At 38.6% G+C, this 14,482-nt stretch overlaps 1 protein-coding gene across 3 annotated transcripts; it reads left to right on the top strand.

Annotated features, from left to right (window-relative positions):
• The first annotated feature begins 3,768 nt into the window (after positions 1-3,768).
• On the top strand, positions 3,769-13,802 carry LOC121369098. 3 transcript variants are annotated; one of them, XR_005957558.1, is made up of 5 exons: positions 3,769-3,912; positions 6,286-6,403; positions 9,905-10,056; positions 11,555-13,041; positions 13,076-13,802. XR_005957558.1 is itself a non-coding variant. In XM_041493950.1 (4 exons), exons 1-4 carry the CDS (start codon positions 3,864-3,866, stop codon positions 11,626-11,628), a joined length of 393 nt encoding a protein of 130 aa, XP_041349884.1. In that variant the 5' UTR covers positions 3,769-3,863; the 3' UTR covers positions 11,629-13,802. The 3 variants fall into 3 exon arrangements, 1 of the variants encoding a protein (XP_041349884.1); XM_041493950.1 differs by having other exon boundaries at positions 11,555-13,802; XR_005957559.1 differs by lacking the exons at positions 3,769-3,912; positions 6,286-6,403 and adding an exon at positions 8,808-8,902.
• The last annotated feature ends 680 nt before the right edge of the window (positions 13,803-14,482 follow it).

Consider the following 14,482-nt stretch of genomic DNA (forward strand, 5'->3'; position numbering starts at 1 on the left):
GTGAAGCTAATTTTAATTAGATTGGGTCATCTGGACAGGAGCTCCAACGGGCTGCTGTTAGATCCACATGTAATAGTGGAGCTAATTTTAATTAGATTGGGTCATCTGGACATGAGCTCCAACGGGCTGCTGTTAGATCCACATGTAATAGTGGAGCTAATTTTAATTAGATTGGGTCATCTGGACATGAGCTCCAACGGGCTGCTGTTAGATCCACATGTAATAGTGGAGCTAATTTTAATTAGATTGGGTCATCTGGACATGAGCTCCAACGGGCTGCTGTTAGATCCACATGTAATAGTGGAGCTAATTTTAATTAGATTGGGCCATCTGGACATGAGCTCCAACGGGCTGCTGTTAGATCCACATGTAATAGTGAAGCTAATTTTAATTAGATTGTCTTCAAAGGAAACCCGCTTAATTTTTCCATTAGCAGCAACGGATCTTTTAGATACATTTTCCTACAGATAGGACAACACATACCATCGTCTTTGTTATACCAGTCTTGAGACACTGGTTGGGACCAAAAAACTACTCCACCCCCCCCCCCCCCCCCCCCGCCAAACAACAATAAAACAAGGAATCCATCGAGAAGATTCGATCTTACAACCCAACCATATCACAGGCATGGCGGAAGGAAGTAGACACACTGGTGGTGGTAGTTGGGGGGGGGGGGGAGGGGCGACTGAGATCGAGAGCGCAAAGCAGGGTTCGGGGCTATGCTCCCCCGTTAAAATTTTAAAGCTAGATGTCCTAAAATGCAATTTCCTGTATTCTACAAATATAATTCATATCTGCCTTGAGATTTTCTACCAATAATATTTTTTTTAATTCAGAATTAGGGGGAGTGGGTAGAGCACCCAGCACCCCCCCCCCCCCACCCCTGCTCCGCCGTGCCTTTATCAGGCTGCCGCTCTACCGATGAGCTGAATCCCACTCCACAATACGAAAAAAGGAAATGGTTCTTTAGCGATACCCCAGCACACTATTATGTCGGTATTTATCAGGCTACCTGTCATTCATTAATCACAGGTAACAGGTGAACAGTCGTGTCATTTCCACTAAAACGTCGTGATAGTTCGTATTGTATCACTGTCTGTTCGTTTGCACATACTATCATAAAAAACGTTGGGGGGGGGGGGGGGGTTGTTGGACGACACCACTAGAGCATTGTCACGGGGATTCTATAATACCCGTAACTGAATGAAACACGAGTCCAATATCTCTCCTAACTGTATATCTATTAGATCTCTCTGTAACAGGCAGTTATACCCGCTGTGGCTCGTCTCTAGGTATGATCAGAGATACGATCTTATATAAAGTATATATTATTATAGCACGTTTAGTTCACTAGAAAACACAACAAAAACACAATACACTTTGGAATCTGTATTAACCTACGCTGACAAATGTACTGCCGCAGTAGTTAATTAATAACAACAATAATAACAACCCAGAACTGATCACTTAATTAGTTAATCTCTAGGTGTCTAGTTTACACAATATGCGAATCACTTCACCGTGACACAACACCCACACGTATGATAATTGAGAAACGCTTCCAGGGGAACTTAATTAATAAAGGAATTACAGCTCTATTCCTAACTGGTTAATTTTTAATTTTTAATTAACCCTAACTACTCATTCAGTAACCTTGTAACACAGAATTAATACTGGTACCTATCACAATAAAGACAATAACCTACAGTTTACCTAGGTCTTCTAGGATGACTGGCTAAGCTTTATATTACCAAATACTCGTATAATGTTAGAACAAAAAGTCTACGATTTACTTCGTCAGATGACCGAAGACACTGTCTAAAGAATATTGGTATAATACAGTATTAAAATATTTAAAGTCACATCAATCACATCAAGGTTATACAACAGAGCAGAAATAATATATTTACCAAAGTCCGGACGGACAACGTTCCCCCGGGATACCTTCCAAATCACGGTTGTAAAAACTGCACTCGCGGAGGTATTACGTAACTACTCGCCACATGGCCTCCGCATGTGGCTGGGTGTGTATTAGAAAGTACAGCTCGAGAACCGTCGCGCAGAAGTATTACGTAACAAGTTGCCCACCTGAGCTAAGTGCAATGAAACTGCACACGGCCCTCTAACACAATTAATATCGCCACAGGCGAAAACAAAATTAAGAGCATGTTCCGTCACAAGCATATTGATTTATTAGTCCCCTACCGGTCCACCCGGAGGCGACTATAGGTTTCATCTCTGTCCTTCTGTGTGTCCGTCCATCCGTCTGTCCCACATATAGTTTTCTGGATGTTTCTTTTAGTAAGCCTTGAAATACTGGCCTGAAATTTTGTCTATGGCTTTATCATATACTGTTACAGATCAAGTTTGACTTTCATGGCAATTCACCCATTTTTGACGGAGTTATGGCCCTTGAACTTAGGAGATGTGAAAATGTATTTTCCGGATTTTGTTTTTTAGAAAGCCTTGAAATATTGACCTGAAATTTTGTGTATGACTTTATCATGTACTGTTACAGATCACGTTTGACTTTCATGGTAATTTACCTATTTTCAGTGGAGTTATGGCCATTGAACTTAGAAGATAAAAAAAATAGTGTTCCAGACATTTTGTTTTGCAATGCCTGAAGATATTCATATGAAATTTTGTATAGACCTTTACAATGTACTGTTACTGATCAAGTATAACTTTTATGGTGATTTACCCACTTTTTATAGAAGTATAGCCCTTGAATTTATGAGATAAGAAAAACATGTATGTTCGGTAGGGGACATGTATTGCTTTAGCAGTACTGTCATAATGTTTGTTAATCACCGGCTATTGGATGTCAAGCATGTGGTGATTTCTCCATTAGTAGCAAGGGATCTTTTATATACACCAACCCACAGACAGTACATCACACACCGCAGCCTTTGATATACCAGTCGTGCAGCACTGGTTAAAACTATAATTAGCCCAATGGACCTACCGACGAGGATCGATCCTAGACCGACCGTGCATCAGGCGAGCGTTTTACCACTACACTGGGCTAGCTACGTCCCGCCCTACCAGTGAGGCACAACTCCTACAACTAATGAAATATTAGAATAAACAATGAACCAAATAATATCATACGACAATAATTAATTATTTAATTAATAACAATAATATCAGATACATATAGTTAAAACTATAAATACTAAGGATTTATTGTTTTATATTTTATTTATTATAGTAATTTTTACGCATATTTTTTTTTTAAAGTAAATTTATTTATTTCTTCTTATAATTAGTTTTTTCCCATTTAAGTTAGCGCTTAGAACTGTTTAAATATTTAATCGACATTGCTATTGGCCTACATATGTAGCACTTCACTTCACTTAATAAATTTATTACCAGGCAAATCCCGACAAACGCACCTGGTTTTTATAGGGGACTAAAATTGGGTCGTAGCGTCTAATTTCCTCGGCTGACCCCCCTCCCCCTAACCCAACCAGTACTGTACACCACGACAGGTATATCAAAGGTCGTGATATGTGCTGTCCTTTATGTGGGAATTTGCATGGAAAAATGCAGCGAGTTTCTGCCGAAAACTCAAAAAGGGTTGACATCAAGCAACCGATAGCTAATTAATCAAATTACGTAACACAAGAGAGGTGTCGTTAAACAAAACAAACCATATTTTTCACCTGGATTTTATGACATATTTTATGACGATTTACGCATTTCTCGACTGTCCCGTAACCTAGCCTGGTAAGTCTGTTTTAACTGCCGTTCTCAATGACACAGCTTATTAAAGACATTAACCTTTAGCCAGGCTATTTTCACCTGTCTATGTCCGCCATTCGTATTTTGTTTTGTCCGCCACACGAGAATAGACAATCATGACGACAGCCGTTGCTTATCCCTTGATTTTCTCAACTATTATTTCAGGTAAGTAAAACATGCCTGATGACTTTGCGACAGAAGTATATTAGTTTAACACCTGTATATGACACTACACCAGCAGTACATGCCGTATTCGTAACTTTACACTAAAGTCGCGTTTGTCAAATTTTATTTTACGTAGCCTAGTTCGGCCTTGAATTTTTTTTCAAATTCATTTGATTAATATCAGTATATGTGTACAAACAGAAGACTGCTATATGAGCCCAGTGATGTGTGTATTAATTGTTAATTATGGTTTGATGGTTTAATTATTATAACTAAATGAGTTATCAAAACAGGTAGACATTCCACAACCATGACACTTGGCCTGACCTACATCAAATTTAGATTCTCAAGTCATATTGTCACAGTCACAATTTTTTTTGGCCGATGATGATCGCAGCCTGTCACTTGGATTTTGATTTAAATTTTAAATTTTGTTTACATGCTTATGACAACTTAAGGTATAAGCAGGATGTCTTGGTCATATAACTTGAGGTGGCTTCATTTATTTGCTCACTTACTCACACTCACACACTCATTCACTCACTGATCCATCCATCCATCATTCATCCATCCATCCATCCATCCATCTATTTATTCTCTCACTGTCTCACCCAAACCTCACTGATCGATCCATCCATTTATCCACCATTCATCCATCCATCCATCCATCCATTCATCCACATATATTAAGAACGGTTGTTCAGGTTACCACATGTCAAGAAATCGAGAGCGGTAGGCCTACTTCATTCTCAACAAAACTTTTTGAACAGCAACATACACCACCACCTAAATTTTAATCAATTGTGTGCTGTTGAAATATAAATTATACATACAAGTATCAGTACAATGAGAACTCAACAGTGATATGAATTAATAACAAAGTGTGTTTATGAAGGAATGATAATTGGAATTGTAACTTCATAAATGTCATAACCTACACATGTATAGGTTACCAAGCCTGTAATGTATAAATGGTAACCTGTTTAATTGTGGCTAGTAAATTGTTTAAATCACTGATCCCATGGCTAGTGGATTTTTAAAAAATTCTAGAAGCCTTGCTTCTGTGTGCCTGTCTGTCTGTCTTGTCTCTTATAGTTTTTCAGATGTTTTTTCACATTGCTTGAGAATATTTAGTTGAAATTTTGTGTACCACTTTATCATGTACTGTTACAGATCAAGTTTGACTTTCATGATGTTTTACCCATTTGTGACAATGTTAGGGCCCTCAAGATACTGAGCTGAAACTTTTAGTACAGCCTTATACAGTACTGTTACAGATCCAGTTTGACTTTCATGGTGATTTACCCATTTTTGAGTTATGTCCCTTGAGTTACGAAAATGTGTCTTCCATTTTATTTTCTTCAGAATTCCTTGAAATTTGGTATAATATAGCTTTATCATTGGCTAATAGATGTTAAATATTTAGTAATTCTGATATAGTCTTAGAGAGGAAACCTACTACATTGTTTTCATTAGTAGCAAGGATTCTTTTATATGCACCATTCCACAGACAGGATAGCACATACCACAGCCTTTGATATACCAGTTGTGGTGCACTGGCTGGAACAAGAAATAGCCCAATGGACCCACTGGCAGGGATTGAACTAGACTGACCACACACCAAGTGAGCGCTTTACCACTGAGCTACATCCCGCCCCTACTGGTGGAACTCAGGGCTTCTAGAATTTTTTTTAAATCCACTAGCCATAGTATCAGTGATTTTAAACATTTGCTAGTCACAATTAAAAAATCACTAGCCCTACTTTATTTTAAGTTAATACAATTTTACTAAATAATAGTAATAATCAGATATGTCACCTAAAGAGGGAGATAGAGCTTTAAAACACTAACATTGGGGGTTAGGGTGGGGGCAGGATATTCATATTTACAAAATAACTGCAACATTTGACAAAAACAAAATTCACTAGCCGTTGGGAATTGCAATAGTAGTTATTTACTAGCCTAACATTGAATATCAGTAGCCATGGGAGTGGGGCTATCATAATCTAGAAACCCTGTAGAAGTGACCATCAGAAAGAATATTATGTATTTTGAATGGCAATTGCCTCTTGCTTCCAATCAAGTTTCGTCACAGCCAGTGCACCATGATTGGTATATCAAAGGCTGTGGTATGTGCTATCCTGTCTGTGGGATGGTGCATATAAAAGATCACTTGCTGCTAATTGGAAAGAGTAGCCCATGAAGTGGCAACAGCGGGTTTCCTCTCAATACCTGTGTGGTCCTTAACCATATGTCTGATGCCATATAACCGTAATTAAAATAAGTTGAGTGCGTTGTTAAATAAAACAATTCTTTCTTTCCCTATCAAGTTTGAACCTTGTTGTTAAACAAATATTCCTTTCCTTGGTACAGGTGTGTGGAGTATGTGGACGTGTGCATATTACCGGAACATTTGGGACCAGCAGCCTCAGTACATGGATTGTCTGCTGGGATGTTGTGGAGAGAGTCTCTATAGACATTGCTGTCAGCCGTAAGTATCAGTACAAGGATTGTCTGCTGGGATGTTGTGGAGAGAATCTTTATAGACATTGTTGTCAGCCGTAAGTATCAGTACATGGAGTGTCTGCTGGGATGTTGTGGAGAGAGTCTCTATAGACATTGCTGTCAGCCGTAAGTATCAGTACAAGGATTGTCTGCTGGGATCTTGTGGAGAGAATCTTTACAGACATTGTTGTCAGCCGTAAGTATCAGTACATGGATTGTCTGCTGGGATGTTGTGGAGAGAGTCTTTATAGACATTGCTGTCAGCCGTAAGTATCAGTACATGGATTGTCTGCTGGGATGTTGTGGAGAGAATCTTTACAGACACTGTTGTCAGCCGTAAGTATCAGTACATGGAGTGTCTGCTGGGATGTTGTGGAGAGAGTCTTTATAGACATTGCTGTCAGCCGTAAGTATCAGTACATGGAGTGTCTGCTGTGATGTTGTGGAGAGAGTCTTTACAGACATTGCTGTCAGCTGTAAGTATCAGTACATGGATTGTCTGCTGGGATGTTGTGGAGAGAGTCTCTGTAGACATTGCTGTCAGCCGTAAGTATGAGTACATGGATTGTCTGCTGGGATGTTGTGGAGAGAATCTTTACAGACACTGTTGTCAGCCGTGAGTATCAGTACATGGAGTGTCTGCTGGGATGTTGTGGAGAGAGTCTTTACATACATTGCTGTCAGCCGTAAGTATCAGTACATGGAGTGTCTGCTGGGATGTTGTGGAGAGAGTCTTTATAGACATTGCTGTCAGCCGTAAGTATCAGTACATGGAGTGTCTGCTGGGATGTTGTGGAGAGAATCTTTATAGACATTGTTGTCAGCCGTAAGTATAAGTACATGGAGTGTCTGCTGGGATGTTGTGGAGAGAGTCTTTATAGACATTGTTGTCAGCCGTAAGTATCAGTACATGGAGTGTCTGCTGGGATGTTGTGGAGAGAATCTTTACAGACATTGTTGTCAGCTGTAAGTATAGTACATGGAGTGTCTGCTGGGATGTTGTGGAGAGAATCTTTACAGACATTGTTGTCAGCCGTAAGTATCAGTACATGGATTGTCTGCTGGGATGTTGTGGAGAGAGTCTTTATAGACATTGTTGTCAGCCGTAAGTATCAGTACATGGAGTGTCTGCTGGGATGTTGTGGAGAGAGTCTTTACAGACATTGTTGTCAGCCGTAAGTATCAGTACATGGAGTGTCTGCTGGGATGTTGTGGAGAGAGTCTTTACAGACATTGTTGTCAGCCGTAAGTATTAGTACATGGAGTGTCTGCTGGGATGTTGTGGAGAGTGTCTGCTGGGATGTTGTGGAGAGAATCTTTACAGACATTGCTGTCAGCCGTAAGTATCAGTACATGGAGTGTCTGCTGGGATGTTGTGGAGAGAGTCTTTATAGACATTGCTGTCAGCCGTAAGTATCAGTACATGGAGTGTCTGCTGGGATGTTGTGGAGAGAATCTTTATAGACATTGTTGTCAGCCGTAAGTATAAGTACATGGAGTGTCTGCTGGGATGTTGTGGAGAGAGTCTTTATAGACATTGTTGTCAGCCGTAAGTATCAGTACATGGAGTGTCTGCTGGGATGTTGTGGAGAGAATCTTTACAGACATTGTTGTCAGCTGTAAGTATAGTACATGGAGTGTCTGCTGGGATGTTGTGGAGAGAATCTTTACAGACATTGTTGTCAGCCGTAAGTATCAGTACATGGATTGTCTGCTGGGATGTTGTGGAGAGAGTCTTTATAGACATTGTTGTCAGCCGTAAGTATCAGTACATGGAGTGTCTGCTGGGATGTTGTGGAGAGAGTCTTTACAGACATTGTTGTCAGCCGTAAGTATCAGTACATGGAGTGTCTGCTGGGATGTTGTGGAGAGAGTCTTTACAGACATTGTTGTCAGCCGTAAGTATTAGTACATGGAGTGTCTGCTGGGATGTTGTGGAGACATCTTTACAGACATTGTTGTCAGCCGTAAGTAAGTATCAGTACATGGAGTGTGTGCTGGGATGTTGTGGAGAGAGTCTTTATAGACATTGTTATCAGCCGTAAGTATAAGTACATGGAGTGTCTGCTGGGATGTTGTGGAGAGAGTCTTTATAGACATTGCTGTCAGCCGTAAGTATCAGTACATGGATTGTCTGCTGGGATGTTGTGGAGAGAGTCTTTATAGACATTGCTGTCAGCCGTAAGTATCAGTACATGGAGTGTCTGCTGGGATGTTGTGGAGAGAGTCTTTACAGACATTGTTGTCAGCCGTAAGTATCAGTACATGGAGTGTCTGCTGGGATGTTGTGGAGAGAGTCTTTACAGACATTGTTGTCAACCGTAAGTATCAGTACATGGAGTGTCTGCTGGGATGTTGTGGAGAGAGTCTTTACAGACATTGTTGTCAGCCGTAAGTATTAGTACATGGAGTGTCTGCTGGGATGTTGTGGAGAGTGTCTGCTGGGATGTTGTGGAGAGAGTCTTTATAGACATTGCTGTCAGCCGTAAGTATCAGTACATGGATTGTCTTCTGGGATGTTGTGGAGAGAGTCTTTACAGACATTGCTGTCAGCCGTAAGAATCAGTACATGGATTGTCTTCTGGGATGTTGTGGAGAGAGTCTTTACAGACATTGTTGTCAGCCGTAAGTATCAGTACATGGATGTTGTGGAGAGAGTCTTTACAGACATTGTTGTCAGCCGTAAGTATCAGTACGAGGATTTTGTGGAGAGTCTTTACAGACATTGCTGGGATGTTGTACGAGGAGTGTCTGCTGGGATGTTGTGGAGAGTGTCTGCTGGGATGTTGTGGAGAGTCTTTACAGACATTGTTGTCAGCCGTAAGTATCAGTACATGGAGTGTCTGCTGGGATGTTGTGGAGAGAGTCTTTATAGACATTGCTGTCAGTCGTAAGTATCAATACATCAATTGGTGTCTGCTGGGATGTTGTAGAGAGTCTTTATAGACATTACTGTCAGTCGTAAGTATCAATACATCAATTGGTGTCTGCGTAAAAGGGGATCAGCATCGGTGGTCTAATGGTTAAGTCATCGGTCTTATGGGTGACAGGTCCTGGGTTTGTATTCCAATACCGGCTCCCACCCAGAATGTCTTTGGCTGACTGATGTGTTTATTTTGTGTTTTAACACTGATATGTTTATATTGTTGTTTATTTTGTGTTTTAACACTGATGTGTTTACCTTGTGTTTTAACATTGATGTGTTTACTTTATGTTTTAACACTGATGTGTTTATTTTGTGTTTTAACATTGATGTGTTTACTTTGTGTTTTAACACTGATGTGTTTACTTTGTGTTTTAACACTGGTGTGTTTCTTTGTTTTTCAACATTGTTGTGTTTACTTGTGTTTTAACATTGATGTGTTTACTTATGTTTTAACACTGGTGTGTTTACTTATGTTTTAACACTGGTGTGTTTACTTTGTGTTTTAACATTGATGTGTTTACTTATGTTTTAACATTGATGTCTTTACTTTGTCTTTTTTAGAATCGGGTTGATTGTCGGGTGTCTGATCGCTGGTCTCGTCCTCATTTTGATGAGCATCATTCTCTTCTGTTGCTGGCGGCGACAGCGAAGTCGACGAAAGCGAATGGGCAGAAGTAAATACCCGAGAGCTACAATCAGCATCACCAGACCAGGTCAGCAGTAGTATTCATCTCAACTTATTTTCATGCTTATATCCAATTAACATTCTGGGGGCAGCACGTAGCCCAGTGGTAAAGCGTTCGCTTGATGCGTGATCGGTCTAGGATCGATCCGCGTCGGTGGACCCATTGGGCTATTTCTCATTCCAGCCAGTACTGGTGTAACAAAGGCTGTGTTATGTACTATCCTGTCTGTGGGATGGTGTATATAAATGATCCCTTGCTGCTAATTAATTGAAAAGAGTAGCCTATGAAGTGGCGACAGCGGGTTTCCTCTCTCAATATCTGTGTGGTCCTTAACCATATGTCTGATGTCATATAACCAGAAATAAAATGTGTTGAGTGCATCGTTAAATAAAATATTTCCTTCCAATTAAGGTTAGAGTAGTAACTGTTGACTAGAATTTAAACACGGGATCTATAGTCTGTCCCACAGCGATCGCATTTTGTTCATACTATGTAATTTACTAAAAGTTATTTATTTCCGAGCCGATTGATTTGTAAATTGCACACACAAATTGTATTCCTTTGTTATTTCCAAAACACTTTCACTTTTCTTCTTATGTCAACCCAAACTGAAATTATTTACAAAAAACCTTTTAATAGAATGATGGGGTGGACTATACCTCAGTTGGTAGAGCAGTCGTCTGAAGTGCTTTGGTTGTTGGATCAATCCCCCTTGGTGGACCCATTCTCTAATTGTTTTTCCCCCCATCCAACCAGTGCCCTATGACTGGTATATGAAAGACTGTGGTATATGCTGTCCTGTCTTTAGGGAAAGTACATATAAAAGACCTCTTGCTGCTAATTGAAAAATGTAGCGGGTTTATTTTTTAAAATTTGATATTCAGTAGCTGGTGATTACTAAATCGGTGTACTCTAGTGGTGTCGTTAAACAATACAAACTGTTAACAGTTTAAGATTTTATTTTTTAAACAAAGAAAAGAACGGAATGTGTGTTTAATGACACCCCAGCACATTTTAAACTGGCTACTTGGTGTCTTAACATATAGTTATTTAGATATTTGGTCGGTTTTGAGAAAGAAAGGAAACCTGCCGCCATCAATTCAGCTATGATATACAATTATTAAAAACTTTTGGCCATTTCATAGAAGTAGATGAAGGTATATATATTGTAACTTTATGAATAAGTGGGTGGATGGAGGATCGATGGATGGATGAATGGTGGATAGATGAGAATGTAGACTTAATAGGTTGATTTTTGGATGGATGGATGGATGGATGGATGGATGAATAAATAAATGAATGAATGAATGAATGAATTGTTGAATGAATGATTTGTTGTTTAATGTTAAACACACAAACACCCAACAGTGTTTTGTCTTCTGCGTCCCCATCACAACCCCGCCATATTGGATCCAGTAACAATATATAATTTTATATGCTTTTAAAGTACTACTATTTTATGGATTTGGTAGTTCTTTTATTTTTGCTATTTAAATTACTCTAAGTATTTCGTTTTCTTTTTCAGCACCTTATGTAGCAACTTCACAAGCACCGGCCTACAGTAAGGCAAGAGATGCAGGATATCCAAATGATTACTAAACTGAACCGATGCAGCATGCAAGAGTTATCTACCCTGTCTGGAGATCACTACAATATAATTCCCAACAATATTATGTTATAGACCATTCACATTTATGGACATTTTCACAACTGTACAAACTTTTAATTCTAGGTTGTTTTTAGCTACCCCTTCCAGGTTCCCCTAAAAGCATACATAAAAATGTTGATTTGTAGAAATATGTTTTGGGAAAATAGTTTACTTTTAAAAATGTTTAAGCTAGAATTCACTCTGTCCCCACTAAGGAATATTTTGCACACTTGTGAAAGTGTTGATGATTGTATATGTGGACCTGAGAATCTCTGACAAATGGAAAATGTGATTTTCATACTCTCCAAACATACTGGTGTTTGATTGTGAAATGTGCAAGTGCTTGTTGATCATTGTGGATTAGACATTTTATGAACATGCTGGTGATTGAATCATTGACCATTCACTTTTACAATATGCTGATATTAAAATTATATGGTCTTCACCAGGTCAAATTTAAATGACATTTTTGTTTAGAAAGGTATCTTCCCTATTGAAGAATAATTATCTTAATTAAAAATTTTTTAAATGCCACTGCATAAAGGATAATATAGTTATCTTAAAGGCAGGGCCTTTAATATGTTATGGCATTAAGTTCAAATTTGAAATGATTCTCTGGTGATGAAGCCATCAAAATGTCAAGGTCATAGAATGTTATGTCAGAAGGCACTAATCCTTGCCCATGACCCATATATATATTGTTATATTATTTCTTGCCATGTATTGTGAAATATAATGTAAAAATATGAAAGGAATGTCATTCTTCCTTTAAAATGTAGTAAAACTAGCACGTAAATGAGTGTTGCATGGGTGTGTGTGTCTTCATGGGTGCGTGGGTGTGTGCCACCATGGGTAGCTGTGCAGTATATTTTTTTCATTACAAAATACTGATCAGAAACAATAACTTATTATAGTCTTAAGAGTAAAATTAATGTATATTTGTACAAACAGATTCTTAATGTGGATGAAAGAATTTGGTTGAATGGAAACACAATTATTTAAAGTAACTAGTATTCCCATGAATTCACATACAAATTAAATGGAAGATTAGGGTTGTGTTTTTTATAGATAAAATCCTGGGGCCTAATTCACTAAACTCTCGCAACTTTGCGATATCACAGTGCAATGCTAAAAGACTTGCAAAGAGGATGCTTTGTTGTCTAACAGAGCCTAAGAGAACTTTGTGAATTAGGCCCCTGGAAATAAAAATTTTTTAAAGCCTAAGCCACTCATATTTTATTATTATTATTTATTTTATTTTTATTAGATTCAAAATATAAAACACAAATCGAAATAAGACTTGTCTTCCACCTCTCACCACTGTGTGAATGTCTGTGGAATAGTTCAAAGTAAATAGTAACATGGTAGTTCTTTACCGTAGGTAGTTCTTTACCGTAGGTAGTTCTTTACCGTAGGTAGTTCTTTGTTTGACATGTTCTGGAGAGTGAGCAGAGGCTGCAGCCCAGTGATTATTATCTTCAGTATCAGGCACACATACAGGCATTTTAGCAGGTGTGGTGGTGAGCAAAGTTTATAGAGTTGAGTCATGCTTGCCCGGACTATTTGTATTGAAAAAAGAAAATGCTCAAGCAGGGAGGGGTTTTGACCCCAGAAATCTTCCCAGTACACATGCACACTTGAGTACCATGCATCGTGATTAACTATGCATGTTTTAGAGATTGCTAAACAATTCAAAATTGTAAATAGTACTTTAAAATAAAAAATAATTAATGATTAGAAACTCGCCAATTAAAACAAGAATTGACAACAAAATGTTTTGTTTCTGAACTCTCCATCCAATCAGTGTGAAGTATCCTGAACTTCATTGAAAACACAACACCCAGTTTCCCCAATTGTTTTTGCAATTGCGTGTATGTATAAAACGCACAATAACTCTAACCCTGAATACAATTTTATTTTATTTTTATTTATTACTCACCAGAATACATCCAGTTCAGAGCTCCTAGAATTTCTATAAAATGCACTAGGTATGGGATCAGTTATTAAATTTTTTTACTAGCCATAATTTAAAATTCACTAGCCCAAAATTACTTTAACTTAATACAATTTTAGTAAATAATAGTAATAATCAGATATGTCACCTAAAGAGGGAGATAACGCTTAAAATCACTAATATATATTGTGGGGTGGGGTGAGGGCTGAATATTCATATTTAAAAAATACACTTAACTGCAACATTTGACCTATTTTGTTTTTCTTCTTCCCTAGCTGTCGGGCAGGACAATAGTAGTTATTTACTAGCCCAACATTGAATATCACTAGCCAGGGGAGTGGGGCTACCATAATCTAGAAGCCCTGTACTAGCCCAACATTGAATATCACTAGCCAGGGGAGTGGGGCTGCCATAATCTAGAAGCCCTGCAGTTATTCAAAATCAGTTAAATGTATTATTATTTTTCCTCTCATATCGGTGGTGGATCCAGAAAATCCATTGGGAGGGGGAAGGGGCAATGGAAGTTTGTTTTGTTTAACGACACCACTGGGGCACATTGATTAATTAATCATCAGCTATTGGATGTCAAACATTTATTAATTCTGACACTTAGTCACCAGAGGAAACCCACTACATTTTTCCTATTGCAGCAAGGGATCTTTTATATGCACCATCACCACAGACAGGATAGCACATTCCACAGCCTTTGATATACCAGTCATGGTCCACAAATGTTTTGGAAGGATTCCTTGGAGTCTCCAACGTAAAGAATAAAAATAAAAATATAACTCATAATTTTATAGAGGGGACCCAGAAGGACCCAGGATTCTGGGTCCCCTCATAGATCCACC

Source organism: Gigantopelta aegis, chromosome 3 (assembly GCF_016097555.1).
Source record: "Gigantopelta aegis isolate Gae_Host chromosome 3, Gae_host_genome, whole genome shotgun sequence".
In the NCBI taxonomy this organism is placed as follows: domain Eukaryota; kingdom Metazoa; phylum Mollusca; class Gastropoda; order Neomphalida; family Peltospiridae; genus Gigantopelta; species Gigantopelta aegis.

Excerpts from the sequence above, each read along its gene's own strand:
- LOC121369098 (XM_041493950.1), top strand. The coding sequence starts at position 3,864 with ATGACGACAGCCGTTGCTTATCCCTTGATTTTCTCAACTATTATTTCA. Across the intron at positions 6,404-9,904 it reads TATAGACATTGCTGTCAGCC|AATCGGGTTGATTGTCGGGT; the intron begins GTAAGTATCAGT and ends TGTCTTTTTTAG. Across the intron at positions 10,057-11,554 it reads AATCAGCATCACCAGACCAG|CACCTTATGTAGCAACTTCA; the intron begins GTCAGCAGTAGT and ends TTTCTTTTTCAG.